This window comes from Oryctolagus cuniculus, chromosome 10, assembly GCF_051225735.1.
Source record: "Oryctolagus cuniculus isolate XC-2025 breed Fujian yellow rabbit chromosome 10, ASM5122573v1, whole genome shotgun sequence".
Classification (NCBI taxonomy): domain Eukaryota; kingdom Metazoa; phylum Chordata; class Mammalia; order Lagomorpha; family Leporidae; genus Oryctolagus; species Oryctolagus cuniculus.
This window is the reverse complement of record NC_142876.1, coordinates 119,211,305-119,227,585: the sequence shown is the minus strand read 5'-3', so window position 1 is coordinate 119,227,585 and position 16,281 is coordinate 119,211,305. Positions and strand designations below refer to the sequence as shown.

Below are 16,281 nucleotides of genomic sequence, written 5' to 3'. Positions count from 1 at the left end.
AGAGAGAGCACTTCCATCCTCTGGTTCCCTCTCCACGTGGCCGCAAGAGCCAGTGCTGGGCCAGGCTGAAGCCGGGAGCCAGCAGCTCCATCTGGGTGGGTCTCCTCCAGGGGTAGTAGGAGTCATCTCCTGCTGCTTTTCCCAGGCCATTAGCAGGGAGCTGAATCAGAAGTGGAGCAGCCGGGACACAAACCAGTGCCCTTAGGGGATGCTGGCACTTCAGGCAGCGACCTGAAGCTGCTACACCACAGCGCTGGCCCCAGCGCAGAAACCTGTAACTTTATTGAGTGCAGCTTTCCAGTTACGTGGTTCGTGGTTGTGCCTTTGGTGCAGTATCTGAAGTCCTCACCAGACCCAAGGTCATCTAGATTGTCTCCTGTGTTGTCTTCTAGGTTCTTTTTCCCCTAATATTTATTTATTTGAAAGATACATTGAAGGGGAGGGAGGCTCTCTTCCATCCACTGGTTCACTCCCCAAATGCCCACAATGGCCAAGCCTGGGCCAGGTCAAAGCCAGGAGCCCGGAAGTCCACCTGGGGTCTCCCACGTGGGGGCAGGGGCCCAAGGACTTGAGCCAACTTCTGCTGCTTCCCAGGTGCATCAGCAGGGAGCTGGGTCGGAAGCAGAGGAGCCAGGACTTGAACTGGTGCTCGCGTGGTGTGCTTATGGGATGCTGGTGTCATAGGCCACGGCCTAGCCCACTGGGCCACCATGCCAGGCCCTCAAGTTTCAAAACAGGACAGAGCAGTCCCTGGGGTTAGCAGTCGGGGGAGTCGGGACCTTGGCGGTGGCGACTGGAGGGGCTGCTGACCTGTCCTCTCTGGCGGTGCTTGTGGTGGTCTTCTTGGGGCCGTGTTTTTCTGGGCCTCCTCCTTCGATAACAGCTGACTCTTTACAAAGGCCACATAGCATGATACACGGTAAGCAAACTTGAACGCCCTCCATGAGGTAGGAGAGGACACAGTCACCATGATGTACCCCAGTCACCCAGGAAGCCAGGGCAGCACCCCGCGAGGTTGGGGGCCAGCGCTGCGGCGTGGAAGGTTGCTGCCGGCAACCCTGGTTCGAGTCCCGGCTGCTGTGGTGCTGTGGTTCCCTGCTAATGGCCTAGCAAAGCAGCGGAGGATGACCCAAGGACACTGTTGAGGCCATGTCGGGTTGTGAACCGGCAGATGGAAGACCTCTCTCTGTGTCTGTAACTGGCTCTCAAATAAGTAAATCCAAAAAAAAAAAAAAAAAAAAAAAAAACCTGTGGCCCTTCCACCAAAGGCGCCAAGGTGGGAGGGGGACACGGCCCAAGGCCTGCAGGTCTACAGAGTGACAGGAAGAACCTGCATTTCCCCGCACAGACGCGAGGTCTCCAGGCTCCGACTGGCCCTCCGCCCCTCCTCGTGCAGGCTCCTGCCCGGGATGCTGTCGAACTCCGGGCCTCTCCCTGGGACCCCTGCGCAAGGTCAGTCCCCGGCCTTGAGGCGCTCACAGCTGCGGGGCGGGCACTGCGGGGTCACCGAAGCCCCAGGGAGAGGTGGCCGGTGTGACGACCGACCGTGCCGCCGGCGCCTCCTCCGGGACCCTCGCTGCGCGGGCTCGGCGCTGTGGTTACAGACGCCGTCCTGAGGGGGGCGCTGCTGAGAGCCGGTGGAGCCCTTGGGAGGCGGGGCCGGCCGGAGGCGCCGAGGAGCCCGCGCGCGGCCCGGCAGGGACCGTGGGACGCCAGTGCCCCGCGCTGCACCTGTTCCCGGGCTCCCGCCAGGGCGGACCACAGTCGCTGACTCCTTGCCCGCCCGGACTTCGAAGCCCTTCTCAGACGGCGGCCGGCGCGCACGGGGGAAGGCAGGGCTCTCCCCAGACGGCGCCTGGTTCCCGGAGCTCGGGCCTCCTTCCCCGGGCAGGACGAGGCCTCAGACCCCTCTGTGCGGCCAAGCCCGGCCCTGCTCGCTCCTCCTCCGCCCGGCCCGCCCCGCCTTTCCGAGCGATGACGTCACGGCCAGCAGGAATGGCTGGCAGGGCGAGCCCTGGCACAAGGGCCAGCTTGGCGGCCGCGTGCTCGCTCGGGCCAGGGTGCGAGGCAGCCAGCGCTCTCGCCCCGGGCCGGGCCCTGGGTCTTAGCCTCCCCGGAACCGGGGGTGCCGGCGGCGCACATGGGACCTCCGCGCCCTGCGTCCCCTCTTGGACCTGGGAGGCAGGACTGATGGGCGTTAGGCCACCACGCGGGAGGCCCACGTCCCACGTCAGAGTGACCGGCTTCAGGCCGTTGCCTGCTCATGTGCACCCTGGGAGCAGCAGACGACGGCTCCAGTACTCGGGTCCCTGCCACCCACTCGGGGGACCTGGACAGAGGCCCTGGCTCCTGGGTTCGGCCTGGCCTGGCCCCGCCCTTACAGGCATTTGGGGAGTGAACTAGTGGATGTCAGATCTCTTTCTCTCTGCCATTCAAATAAATAATCAGAACTTTAAAACAAACAAAGACACCTTGGGCCGGCACTGTGGTGTAGCAGGCTAAGCCTCCCCCTTTGACCTCGGCATCCCATGTGGGCGCTGGTTCACATCCCAGCTGCCCCACTTCTGATCCAGCTCCCTGCTAGTGCACCTGGGACAGCAGCGGCGTGCACCCACTTGGGAAACCCAGAAGAAGCTCTTGGCTCCTGGCTTAGGACTGGCCCAGCGCCAAGCGTTGTGGCCATCCGGGGAGTGAACCAGCAGACGGAAGATCTCTCTGTGTCTCCCTCTCCGTCTATAACTCTACCTCTAAAATAAATAAATAAAATCTTTTAAAAAATCAACATCAAGGCTTTTCCAGGTACAAACAAACCCTAAAGATGTAAAAGAGGGAATCGATACCTTTTTTATGATAAAAAGAATTTCACTGTGGAGGAAAATCCACAGACAGAAGATGAGCTGGGAATCACGTTTATAACTCACATCACAAAGATGAGCTTGCTTCAGAAGATACGATTAACTTGATAAAACTATTTTTAAAACAGTTTACAGAAAATAAACATAGAAGGTGCTCACCCTCATTCATAATAAAAGGAAGGCAGGGGGCTGGCATCGTGGCACAGCCGGTTAAGGTTCCACCTGCTGTGCCAGCATCCCATATCAGAGTGCCTATTTGAGTCCTGGCTGCTCTGCTTCGCATCTAGTTCCCTGCTAACGCGCCTGGAAAAGCAGCATAGGAGGGGTCAAGTAATTGGAGAATTGGATGGAGTTCCTGGCTCCTGGTTTTGGCCTGCTCAGACCTGGCTGTTAAAGCCATCTGGGGAGTGAAGCAGTGGATGGAAGACCTTTGTCTCTCATTCTGTCTCTCCCTCTGTCACTTTACCTTTCAAATAAAAATAAATACTTTTTTTTTTGACAGGCAGAGTGGACAGTGAGAGAGAGACAGAGAGAAAGGTCTTCCTTTTCTGTTGGTTCACCCTCCAATGGCCGTTGCATTTGGCGCACTGCGGCCAGCGCATTGCGCTGATCTGAAGCCAGGAGCCAGGTGCTTTTCCTGGTCTCCCATGGGGTGCAGGGCCCAAGTTACTTGGACCATCCTCCACTGCACTCCCTGGCCACAGCAGAGAGCTGGCCTGGAAGAGGGGCAACCAGGACTAGAACCCGGTGTGCCGGCACCACAGGTGGAGGATAAAGTGAATACTTTTTTAAAAAGGCAGATTGCTACTATAGAGAGTATATTTTTACCCATCAAGTTGGAAAAAATCAAATACTTAGTAACGCACTCAGTTGGCAAGGATGTGGAAAATTGGTGCTAGCCTCCATTGCTGATGAGAGTGTGACTGGTATGGCCTCTGTGTGGAAAGCACTATTGCTAAGTCCATCATACTGTAAATCCAGCAATTTTCCTACTCCAGTTTTAATCTACATTTATATTGAGATATATGTCAAATCACATGTAACATTATTCACTGAAGCATTGTTATAGCAAAGTATTATAAACAAAAATATTAAGTGATAAAGAAAAGATTATTATGTATCTGTTACAAAAGAGATGATTCTTTATATGCAAAAACTTCTAAGACATATTGTTGAATAAAAAACAAAGTCATACAGAGATCCCAGTGTTTGCAAGGATTCCATCTCTGGAGATTTGGCTAACATGTGCACAAACCCTTTGATGTTCCTCCTCACTCCTGGAGGAAGGGCATAATTCTCCTGCCTTTGAATGTGGCTTGGATTGAGTTAGTCCCTTCTTCTTTTTGTTTTTTAAAGATGTATCTATTTATTTGACAGAGTTAAAGAGAGAGAGTAGGAGAGACAGAGGTCTTCCAATCAGTGGTTCACTCCCCAAGTGGCTGCAATGGCTAGAGCTCAGCCAGACCAAAGCCAGGAGCCAGGAGCTTCTCTCGGGTCTCTCACATAGGTATCGGGGCCCAAGGACGTGGGCCATCCTCCACTGCTTTCCCAGCCCCATTATCTGGGAGCTGGATCGGAAGTGGGAACAGCCAGGACTCGAACTGGTGCCCACATGGGATGCCATTGCTGCAGGCTATGGCTTTAACCTGCTGAGCCACAGCGCTGGCTCTGGTAACTCCCTTCCAAAGGCGTTATGTATCAAAAGGGATGGCAAGTGATGTCTGAAGTAGGACATAAAAGGCAGTACGAAAGTCTAAAAAGAACAGAGACTGGCATTGTGGTGTAGTGGGTAAAGCTGCCACCTGCGATGCCAGCACCCTCTATGGGCGCCAGTTTTTGTCCTGGCTGCTCCGCTTCCGAGCCAGCTTCATGCTAATAGCCTGGGAAAAGCAGCATAAGATCGCCCAAGCACTCAAGCCACTGCCACCCACGTAAGACACCTGGATGAAGCTCCTTGGCTTCTGGCTGCTGTTGTGGCCATCTGGAAGTGAACCAGTAGACATAAGATTCATTCTCTCTCTCTCTCTCTCTCTCTCTCTCTCTCTCTCTCTCTCTCTCTCTCTCTCCCCCCCCCTCCCCCCCCCCGGACTTTCAATTAAGCAAATACATCTAAAAAATAAAGAAAAAGAACAAATTTGGAAGACTTTCCAACTTTGAGATCGTGCTTCTTGGTTTCAAAACTGACTACAAAGCAACAGTGTTGAATTCAGTAGTCTGATAGTGCCATAGGGTAGATACTCAGGTGTACATCAGTGGAACAGAAATGAGAGTGTAGAAATTAATTCATCTCTGTGGGCAATGGTTTTTTTTCCTTTATTTTCAGTAAATAGTACTGGCACAGTGGATATGCATCTGCAAAAGAATGAAGTAGGTGCAGCACCTCACATACAAAATTTAATTCAATGGGCCAAAGACCTAAACATTAGAATGCAAAATACAAAATCTATTTTTTAATTAATTAATTATTTATTTATTTATTTATTTTGACAGGCAGAGTTAGAGAGAAGGAGAAAGGTCTTCCTTTTCTGTGGGTTCACCCCTCAAATGGCTGCTATGGCCGGCACACTGTAGATAGCACGCTGCGCCGATCCAAAGCCAGGAGCCAGGAGCTTCCTCCTGGTCTCCCATGCGGGTGCAGGGGCCCAAGGACTTGGGCCGTACTCCACTGCCTTCCCAGGCCACAGCAGAGAGCTGGACTGGAAGAGGAGCAACCAGGACAGAATCTGGCGCCCCAACCGGGACTAGAATCTGGGGTGCCAGCGCCGCAGGCAGAAGATTAGCCAAATGAGCCGTGGCGCCGGCCAATACAAAATCTTTAGCAGAAAACAGAAGGGCCAGCATAGTGGCATAGCAGGTAAAGCTACCACTGCAACACTGGCATTCCATATTGCTGCTGGTTCAAGTCCTGGCTGTTCCACTTCCCACCTGGCTCCCTGCTATGGCCTGAGAAAAGCAGCTGAAGATGGCCCAAGTGTTTGTGCCCCTGTCACCCACATGGGAGACCAAGATGTAGCTCCTGGCCATTGCGGCCATCTAGGGAGTGAACCAACAGATGGAAGATACCCCTCTCTCTCTTACTTTCAAATAAATAAATCTTTTTTTAAAGAAGAAAACAGAAGTACATTTTTGTGACCTTGGATTTGGCAATGGATTCTTAAATATGACACCAAAAGCAAAGGCAACAAAAGAAAAAAGTAAATTAATTGAATTCCATATAAACTTAAAGCTTGTTTTTGCTTCAAAAGACAATCCACAGAATGGAATGAACTATTTGTAAATCACCTAATCTGATAAGAGACTGGAATCTAGAGTATATAGAGTGCCCTTACAACCCAATAAGAAGAAGAAAACCTATGTATAAAATGGGGAAAGGATCTCAGCAAATGTTTATCCAAAGAAGATATACCAATGGCAGAAAACATTGTCACATCACTACTTGTTAGAGAAACGCGAATCAAAACGGAGAGGAAATGCCACTCCACACCCCGTAAGTTGGTTAAAATCAAAAAGTCAGACAGTAGCAAGTGCTGATGAGCAGAGAGTCATTATCTCATCCAGCAAGGACACTCTACATGTGTGCCCTAGAGAAATGAAACCATGGGTCCACACACAAATTTGTACACAAATGTTCACAGCATCAGCCACAACAGTCAAAAGGTAGAACACCACAAATGTGCGATCAACTGCTGAATGCAATCTGTCCACACCATGGTATCTTAACTAGTCAAAATGTGGACCGTGTAATCCAGCCATAAAAAAGAATCCAACACTGAACCGTTGAAAGCAGTCCCCTGAGTGGAGTAAGTCAATCACCAAAGACCACGCATGATGCAATCCTATTCCTGTGAAATGTACACAACAGACTAATCAAGAGATACACGAAGCATCTGGGGGCGGCTGAGGGCTCAGGAGTTGGGGGTGGCCGATAAAGGAAGTGAGGTTCTTCTCGAAGTGTTGGAAATACGCTAACACCGATGTGGTGATGGTTGCATAACTAAGAATATACCAGAAACCAGTGGGTTGTGCACTTCATGTGCATGAGTGGTACAACTTGTAAATTATATCTCAGCAAAACTGTCACCAAAAATGGGGGTGGGCGCTGTCCTCCTTCCTTTCCCCCTCTCCCCTCCTGGCCTGCTCCTTCTGAGGCTTCTGGGAGTGCGCTCAGAAGTGGGCCCTCCAGCCCCCGCTGCAGAGACCCTGAGCCAGAGCTGTTCCTCTAAGCGTCTCTCCAGGTGCACTGGCTCCCTGCGGTAGAGAACTAGTGCTTGGTGCTCGTGGCCACCAGCTTTGGGGGTAATCCACTGTGCAGCCGTAGACAACTAATACACCATTTATGTGGGAACTTGTGTGCAGTTGCCTGCATATTTACAGAATTTCTTGAAGAGGGTGCTCAAGACATTGGTAACAGCAGCTGCCTCTGGGAGAAGAGGTGGGGGGCGAGGGTGGGAAGAATCCTTACGTCTGACTGCTTACCCTTTTTACCTTGTGAATTTTGCATCATATGCATATATTAACCTTTCCAAAAAGTCAGTAAAATTCTGGGGGAAAAAAAGAAAACAGTTTTTTTAAAAAAACCTTCAACAACTGTCTACTGCTTACAAATTAAGTCTCAACTTCTTGCCACAGCTCTGCGATCCTGCTCCCACCCCATCTCCCTGGTCTCAGACCTGCCTCCAGGGTCCTGACTGCTTGCAGTCCCCAACACACCAGGGGGCTCTGAACGCCACGCCTGTGAGCATACTGTCCCCTCTGCCCGGCACACCCTCGCCTCCCTACCCATCCTGTAAGACTCTGTTCAAACGCTGTCCCCCTTCTGCAAGACTTCCCTGTCTGTCATGGTGTAAAGAGTCCTGTTCATGTCCCCAAAATACGCAGCAAGAGACTCTGTCATTTCTTTTTTTTTTTTTTTTTGAATATTTATTTTATTTTATTTTGAAAGAGTTACAGAGAGAGAGAGAGAGAGAGGAGAGAGAGAGAGGTCTTCCATCTGCTGGTTCACTCCTCAAATGGCCACAATGGCCATAGCTGAGCCAATCTGAAGCCGGGAGCCAGGAGCTTCCTTTGGGTCTCCCACATGGGTGCAGGGGCCCAAGCACTTGGGCCATCTCTCACTGCTTTCCCAGGCCATAGCAGAAAGCTAGATTGGAAGTGGAGAAGCTGGGACTCGAACCAGCGCCCATATGGTGTGCCGGCACTGCCCGCAGCGGCCTCTCAATCATTCAGTAGCAATGCCATCCCATGCTGTCATCTGCTTTGTTTCTGCTCTCAAAGCAAGGACCCTCGCTAGCAGCCCAACACTGGCCCTGACCCAGTAAGGGGTTGGTGCAAGACAGCAAGAGAGGCAGGCGTGGTAGAAGGGAGGAAAGAAAGGTAGAAAGGAGGAGAGAAGGAAGAAATGAAGAAGCTGAGAGATTCACTCACCCTGCTTAGCAGTGTCAGCCACTCAACAAAGGTGCATTGGGTGAATAAAACCCTAAATCAAATTGGAAGCAAAGGGACCAGCCCTGTGGCTTAATGGGTAAAGCCACCGCCTGCAGTGCCAGCATCGCATATGGGTGTTGGTTCGAGTCCCAACTGTTCCACTTCTGATCCAGCTCTCTGTTGTGGCCTGGGAAAGCAGTGGAAGATGGCCCAAGTTCCTGGGCCCCTGCACCTGTGTGGGAGACTTGGAAGAAGCTCCTGGCTCTGGGCTTAAGATCAGCCCCGCTCCAGCCATTGCTGCCATTTGGGGAGTGAACCAGCAGATGGAAGACCTCTCTCTCCTTTGCCTCTCTGTAACTCTGCCTTTCAAATAATAAATAAATCTTAAAAAAATTGGAAACAAAATCCCAGAAAGTCAGAGGAACATGGGTGCACATTCTAAACTACGTGATGGGAGCTCCTGTGGCTGCTGCTCCGGGGACACAGAGCCCCGGTGAATCCAGAGACATGAAGACTCTGGCCTCTGCACCATACCTACCAACCCCCAGCTGTCACCTCCCCACCCCAGGTTCCCACAGCCTCCACTGCAGCTCACACACTGCTCTCTGCTCTGACTCAAGCCCAGCGCCTGGCGTATAGTAGGCACTCAGTATGCAATGAATCATGGTCAGAATCATCTCTCTCCGGCTGAAAAAGGAGGGGCCTGTGTTCCAGTCTCACTGTGACCAGGAGCTCGTCTCTTCTCTCTCGGACTCAGTTCTTGCATCTGTCAAACAAGGGAGCTGGACGAGCTGGCTGGTGGGCCCCTTTCCATGAGCGGTTATCACCTGTCAAGCCTTTTGATCTCCAGACAGGTCAGCACTCTGCGCATCCAGGACCCCTCATAAGCTGCCTCCCTGATCACAAGAACAGCAGCAGCCAGTGACTAAGTAGTGCCAGCGCACACCAGGACAGGTGCTCAGCATTTCACATCCTCAGCCCTCAAAATCGGGTACCACAGTAACCTCTTTCACACACCAGGAAACAGAGAGGCAAATCCACTTCTCCAAGCCCACACAGCTGGGATCTGCAGAGCGAGGGTTCGAAGACCCTGACTTTTTTTTTTTTTTTGAAAGAAACAAAATTTATATTAAATTGGTCTTCGTGCTTTTAAAAAAGCAAGGTCTTTTACATTCTCTTTGCAATTAAACTTATTTTTAAGTTTTTAGAAACCTTAGAATTTAATGGTTCTCAGAAAATTTGAGGTCAGTGTTCTTTGCATGTTCGTTGATCAATTTTATCATTACATCATGGTAGCTGGCTGTTTTGTTTTGTTTTGACAGGTAGAGTGGACAGTGAGAGAGAGAAAGGTCTTCCTTTTTTCCGTTGGTTCACTCCCCCAATGGCCGCTGCGGCCAGCACACCGTGCCATTCCGAAGCCTGGAGCCAGATGCTTCTCCTGGTCTCCCATGCGGGTGCAGGGCCCAAGCACTTGGGCCATCCTCCACTGCACTCCTGGGCCACAGCAGAGAGCTGGACTGGAAGAGGGGCAACCGGGACAGAATCCGGCGCCCCGACCGGGACTAGAACCCGGGGTGCCGGCGCCGCAGGCGGACGATTAGCCTAGTGAGCCGCGGCGCCAGCCAAAGAAGACCCTCTTTACTACAACAGTACCCCCTCCCACTTCTACCAAGGCTTCTCTTGCACCTCTTCTGGGACCCTCCCCTTGGCTAACCTCACCCAGACCACAGGTGACAGGTAGCACATGGGCTTACAGCTCTGACTTGTAATCTGTGCATTCTCGTCCCAGTCCCAGTTCTCAGCCCATCTGGACTTGCGCTGAGTATCAGCCCCACCTTTCACTGCATGCGTGACCTTTGACAGGTCATTTTGGCAGGTGAAGATGAAATGGCATGGAGGTGCAGAAATGCCCGGCGTGGAAGCTGGCACATGGGACGTTCCTAGGAGAGAAGGAGCAGGGGGAAGAGCCGCCCCGAAGCTGACCCCTAATTCTACAGAGACCCATTGGTGTGTCCGGCCTCTACGCAGCATTCAGTTCTTGTGAAAAAGCCTCCTGCCACTGCCCCCACCATTAATCCTTTCACTCAAAGCTTGAGCTTTGGAGCCAGAGACGTCGGATTACAACCCTGGCTCCACCACTTAACGCTGGTATGACCTTGGGCAAGTGACTTCTTCCTCTTTGAGGCCCAGTGTCTCACCTATAAATGATGAGTGGGTTACCTGCTCCGCAGAGTGTTGGGAGCATGAAGTGAGATCTGACAACGTGAAGTGTCTAGCACATAGTCAAGGTTCAGAAAGGTTCCGTATTTTTCTCGAGTAACAGTGATACTGACACAAGGCCTGGTAGTTTCCAACTGCGTGCTCATTAAAGTCCCGCTTCCCTGACCCAGCATACTGTGCCCCCACCATTCCCCCCTGCTGCTTCCCGACATGGATGCTGCACTCACACCAGATGTGGCTTTGTCACCTCTGTGTCTCCACCCACCATCTTCTGCTGCGCTCAGACTGCTCTCCCACACCTCTCACCTGTCACTGCCCTGCCCACTCGAGCCTCACTTCCCGGCTAAGCCACAGCCCCCTCTGCTGCTCTAGGCTTCCAGTGCCCAGGATCTGTTAGTGTCAGGGAGAGCTCTGTCTGCACCTGTCTTCCCCACTGTTCTCGTGTTCCAGGGATCACACAGGGACTTGACCCTTCTCTCCAGCATGGGCATGTGGCTCAGGCCTTGGGCAAAGTCACCGTGACTAATTAAGACATGAACATTTGACCAAAGCTGGGCCAATAGGAATCATCCCTGGAACTCTGTGGGAATCATTGCTTCCCCACAGGCATCGCTGAGCTGAAGCAGTGTGAATTCAGAGCTGCTTCTAGCCTACCTGTCACCTTCAGGAGTGAAATGGGCTTAAAATGAATCATGCAGAGGAGCCAGGAAGTAGAGAGAGAGGAGTTCTTCCTGGCACTGTATGAGCATCTGGACGCATCCACGCCTGGAGTCAGATACTCTTGATTTTCAAGATATGCGAGGCAATACGCCTTAAACTCTTTTTATCTTATTCAAATGTATGTAAGCCTTTTTTGGGTGGATTTCTGTCACTTGTCATTGAAAGGCTCGGGCCAATATAGTGGCCTGACTAGATGGCCAGCTTCCTGAGAGCAGGGATCGCATTGGGAAGACCGAAGATCCTTGATGGCAGGAATGATGATCTTGTATATCTCTGTTCTGTAGTACCACGCACAGGGATGATCACAGAACAGTGAGAAATAAAAAAGATACGTATATCTTTATAATTTTCTAGTGATTTTGTGCTCTGCATTCACACAAGTTTGCAGGAACAGGAGTCATGTGGTAGGCATCTAATCTTGTCAGACACAAACCGGCTCTTTGCTCATGTTTCTCTGATCTGACTTATCTCTCCCTTTTGGAATGCAATGGTTTTGCTCAAAGAGTTGTTCTAGGAGCCAGGGAGAACTTTCAGGATACTTTACATAAACTAATCTAACTGCCTCCAGTCCTCCATCGTACAGTTGAGAAAACTGAGACCGAAATAAACAAGACCTGCTTACCACTGTATGGCAAGTCACAGGAAGAGCTGGCCAAGAACACTTAACCCATGATTCATAGTTCAGTGCCCTGGCCCTGTCCTGGTGAGCCTTTATTAAGCAAAGTGAGCCCGTCACTACCTGGAGAAGCCACATACCTGTGGGCAAAGTGGAATAAACTGCTCGACTCCACCAAGTGCCCATTGGCCCCCAGGGGTGGGGCAGGAAAACAGGAGAAAGTGCCCTGGGACAGGCATTGAGCATTAGGCCCAATTTACTCCTTGCTAGCCTTGTGACTTTGAGTAAGCCCCTCACCTTTCTAAAAATGAGGGGCAGGGCGGACTTTGAAGAAGTAGATCACTAAGATCCTCAAAATTCTAGAATCCTATGGCGGTTGTTCGACGGCTCAACAAATCCCCCAGATTAAACCCACATGGATTAAAAAAAAAAAAAACCCACATGGATTACAGAGAATTTAAAGTCTACAGTCAGCAGCCCATCTGTGAACTCCAAGTTACTGTGTATGAATTAGGGGCTGGGCACACAGTCCTTCCAGCTTGCCCTTGGAAGAAAGGAAATACACAACATCAGTTCTCTGGGTACCACTGAGAAATACACAGAGAAAGACTTCCCACAGCTCACGATTCTGCTTCCTCACTCTCATCAAAGACACATCTAAGTTGATTTGAGTAAGATGGATTTGAACAAGCCCATTAGGATGTCTGGATCTGCAATCTGAATATAAGATGAATATATCTGTGCACACACTGTCTTTTTTTTTTTTTTTTTTTTTTGAGTCATTTTAAGTGCTGGTTTGAGTCTTGGCTGTTCTACCTCTGATCCAGCTCCTTGCTAATGCACCTGGGAAACCACTGGAGGATGGCCCAGATGCTTGGGCCCCTGACACCCATGTGGAAGACCTGGATGGAGTCTGGGCCCCTGGCTTCAACCTGGACCAGCCCACATCATTGAGGACATTTGGAGAGTGAACCAGCTAAAGAAAGATTTCTTCTCTCTCTCTCTCTCTCTCTCTCTCTCTCTGTCTCTCTTTTTCTCACCCTCTCTCACTCTCTCCCACCCTTCTTCCCTTCCTCATTCCACCCCCATCACACTGCTTTTCAAATAAGTAAATATTTTTAAAAGGTTCCTTATTAAAAGTTTTTATAAGTTATAAAAAAAAACAAAAAAAAGAAAAAAAAACAAAAAAAAAAGTTTTTATAAGTTAAAAAACAGAAATAAAGGTTATTTTAGCAGTTGGGACAGTTCTTCCAACGAGGCAATGTTTTCTGCATGCATCTGCAAAAGTCCTCTTGGGAACACGGACCTGCCTCTCACCTTTATCATCCTCCCCGGTTGTCATCCACCCCTCTTACTATCTACCCTCGGTCCTGAATGACTTCTCATCATTGCTGAAAATCACATTTCTCCCTTAAAATATGGAAGTTTCTTCTCAGTGAAGATGTTCAAAAGCTCCAAAGCCAACTTCCTACAGTGCGTGGAGCAGGATTATCAGCAGGTGACAGAACATGTCTCCCAGGGGTCTCGCTGGAAGAGGCAAACACCTGTTGGATGTTCTGCTTTTTTAAAAAAGTCTTTGCTGCATAATCATCACATTTTCTGTTCTTTCTCTCCCTGAAGGACTTGGAACACCTTCCCAGCCTTCGCCAGCCCTCCTCCCCCATTTCTGCCTTCCCCGGCCCCACTTTCCCCAGCCCAACTCTCCTCCCTGCTGCAATTAGGCAAACGCCCAAGTTGCTGAGTCTTGTAAATCCTTCTTCGATCGAAAGGTGGGCAGAGGCAGGGGATGTTAATGGATCCTGGAAAACAGTCTCAGCACTTCTCATTCCCAAAAGACTCCGCTCAGGTTCCCAGGGCATGACGACTGTCTTCCCCAGACATCTCAGAGGAGCCCAGAGGCCCATTCCCAGAACTCTTCCTGAATCGGCAGGTCCTGGGGTGTGCTCTTTCCTCTAGAGACCATGTTGGCAGGCCTGTCAATCATCCACATCTCAAACCTTGGATACACACTACCAATAGCCTCCTCCCCAAGCCCATCAGAGTGTGCTAAAGTTTATGATATATAGTCTCTCATTTCTGCTATTGGAGTCCTCTCCACAAAGCTTTGCAAATGAGAAAACCAAACCTCAGAGAAGAAAAAAAAGCGCAGCCCTCAAGTTGGTAATGTAGCGTGTTAAAAGTCCCAGCTGGATGGCTAAATTGCCCGTCTCTCCCTTTTTCAATACAACTGAAAACCACTACACCTAGAGCAACCCTTAACACAGCCCACAGAGCCCCTTTGATATGCTAGCCTGGTGCTAACCCATCTGCAAATGCAGTGTACCCATGTCCCAGAATGCAGACCAACCTCCCGGCCCTAAGACTGCACCTGCCCCAAGGTGTCTCTCACTGAATCCCCTCCTAAGACTGCACCTGCCCCAAGGTGTCTCTCACTGAATCCCCTCCCCAGTGGCTGCTGGTGACCCCATCAAGAAGGTGAGGGTCTTACATGGGACAGCAGGGGGCCCCTCCAAGAGGGAGCTTGGGGGTCCCGCCCCCGCCCCTCCCCTACCTGCCAAGAGCTGCATCCAGGCGCAAATCTTGTAGACCGTGGCGGTGTTGCAGAAGAAGAAGAGCGCGAAGCAGGTGATGCAGCCCAGGATCAGCACCATGGAGAGCAGCACGAAGAAGGCAGCGGCCTTGAAGGCGCCGGACGGGATGGTGCTGAAGTCGGTGAAGGAGCCGCGGCAGGTGAGCTCGCGGCCCGCCAGCCCGCTGCCCACGCAGTAGTGGAAGAGGCCGAAGTAGCCAGGCTTGGGGGTGCTCACGCTGTCGCCCACCCAGTAGGGCTGGATGAAGACCACCACGTTGATGATGGCGAAGCAGATGGTGAAGATGGCCCAGAGCACGCCGATGGCCCGCGAGTTCCGCATGTAGTGCTCGTGGTAGAGCTTGGAGGCCTCCTGCGAGGGCAGCATGGTGCCGGGGGCGGGGCCGGCGGCGGGGGCTGGGGACACGCGAGAGCCGCCTGAGTCCCCGGGCCGCGGGCGCGAGGCCCGGGGCGGGCTCGGAGGGGTCGTGCGGGCGTCGGAGCTGCGTCGGGGGCACCGGCGAAGACCTCCCGGCGGGGGCCTAGGAAGGGGCCATGGGGAAGTTGGGGGGCTGGGAAGGGGACACGGGAGCTGGGAGAGGGGCTTGGGGCTGGAATTGAGCGGCCGGTGGGAACCGTGGGCAGGCGGGATTGGAGGATCAGCAGGGGGGCCGCATCCAAGGAGCTCGGAAGGGGGCTGGGGGCTGGGATTCAGGGGGTAGGGGTCTGGAATTGGGGTTCTGGAGACGGACTATGGAGGGGTGGTCGCTTCTGTGAGGGGAAGAGGGGCTCCAGGGGCTGGGGCTAGCGGATTAGGAAGGGGATGCTGGGGCCGTGGCAGGGAACGGGGCTGGTAGGAGGTCCAGGAGGGCAAAGCTGCGGAAACAGGAGCCGGCTGGAGAGGCTTCGGGAGCTGACTGCAGGGTCTGGGCACGGGGCGGGGGTGGGGGTGCGCCTGGGTGCCAGGGCTGGATGCAGGCAGGAAGCAGCCTGGGGTTGGCGGGCCCAGGCTGGGGCGAGGGGCTTCCCAGGCCCAGGGAACAAGGACCACCGCCGGCGGCAGGCAGGGGCCGTCCCGGGGACGCCCGGCAGCAGCCGGGCCCCGGTAGGGCCGAGGTGGGGGGGCGCCACCCCGCGCCGAGGCCGGACGCGCGCGGAGGCCGCGGCCGCGGGGAGAGGGTGCGGGGCGACCAACCTGGGCCCGGCGCGGGCGGCGGGTCCGGGACTGGCACGGCCTAGGCGCCGCGGCTCGGTGCTCCCAGCAGTGGCTGCCTGGGCCCAGGCGGCGGCCTCTGCGCGGCCTCCATCTTGCTCGGGTTCTCCCCGGAGCGCGTTCCCGCGCCCAGGCGCGCTCACTCGGGCACCGGCGCGGCCCGGTGGAGGCGCGCGCCCGCGCGGGCAGGCAGGGCGGGCGGCACGGGGGAGGAGCGCTGCTGGTTCTGGCAACGGAGGATGGAGGAGGCACGGTCCCCTGGGTGCGCCACAGGGGAAGCAAGCCCTCTCCCCGGTTGGACCCCCGGTTTCGGAGACACCCTTCCTCCAGCTCGAGCGCGGGGCTGTGGGTCCCCACAAATCCCGCGCGAACGCGAGAGGCGCCCCTCGGGTACCCCTTGCTGGGGCTGGAATCGGATGTCTCACTCCCGAATTAACACCCCCACCCTCCGACCCCGCACTGTCTCAGCGCCTGAAGTCGCGCCATTGCGCTTCCCGAGCTTTGCGTCTTGGAGGCGTCGAAGGCTCCCGGTCTCCTAGGAAACTGCCAGCACCCCTGGGAGAGGGAACCCCCGAAACCGCCAGCAGCCGACACCTGAAACAGGAACTCCTTGGCCGCTGCTAGCAGCTGGGCCTGGGCGGCAGGAGCCAGGGTGAGTACCAGG

The 16,281-nt window shown here is 53.2% G+C and overlaps 1 protein-coding gene across 3 annotated transcripts in view; it reads right to left on the bottom strand.

The window, feature by feature from the left end:
* LHFPL4 (LHFPL tetraspan subfamily member 4) overlaps window positions 1-15,753 on the bottom strand; it is a 34,276-nt gene extending 18,523 nt beyond the window's left edge. The window contains exons 1-2 of one of the 3 annotated variants that reach the window (XM_051831976.3): window positions 15,600-15,753; window positions 14,387-14,821 (exon numbers count right to left, since the gene is read on the bottom strand). In XM_051831976.3, coding sequence (XP_051687936.3) covers window positions 14,387-14,792 — 406 coding nt within the window. In that variant the 5' untranslated portion in view covers window positions 14,793-14,821; window positions 15,600-15,753. Of the gene's footprint in view, window positions 1-14,386; window positions 14,947-15,599 lie in introns of all 3 variants that reach the window. The other 2 variants (XM_051831975.3, XM_070051188.2) reach the window with 2 other exon arrangements.
* Between the last annotated feature and the right edge of the window lie 528 nt (window positions 15,754-16,281).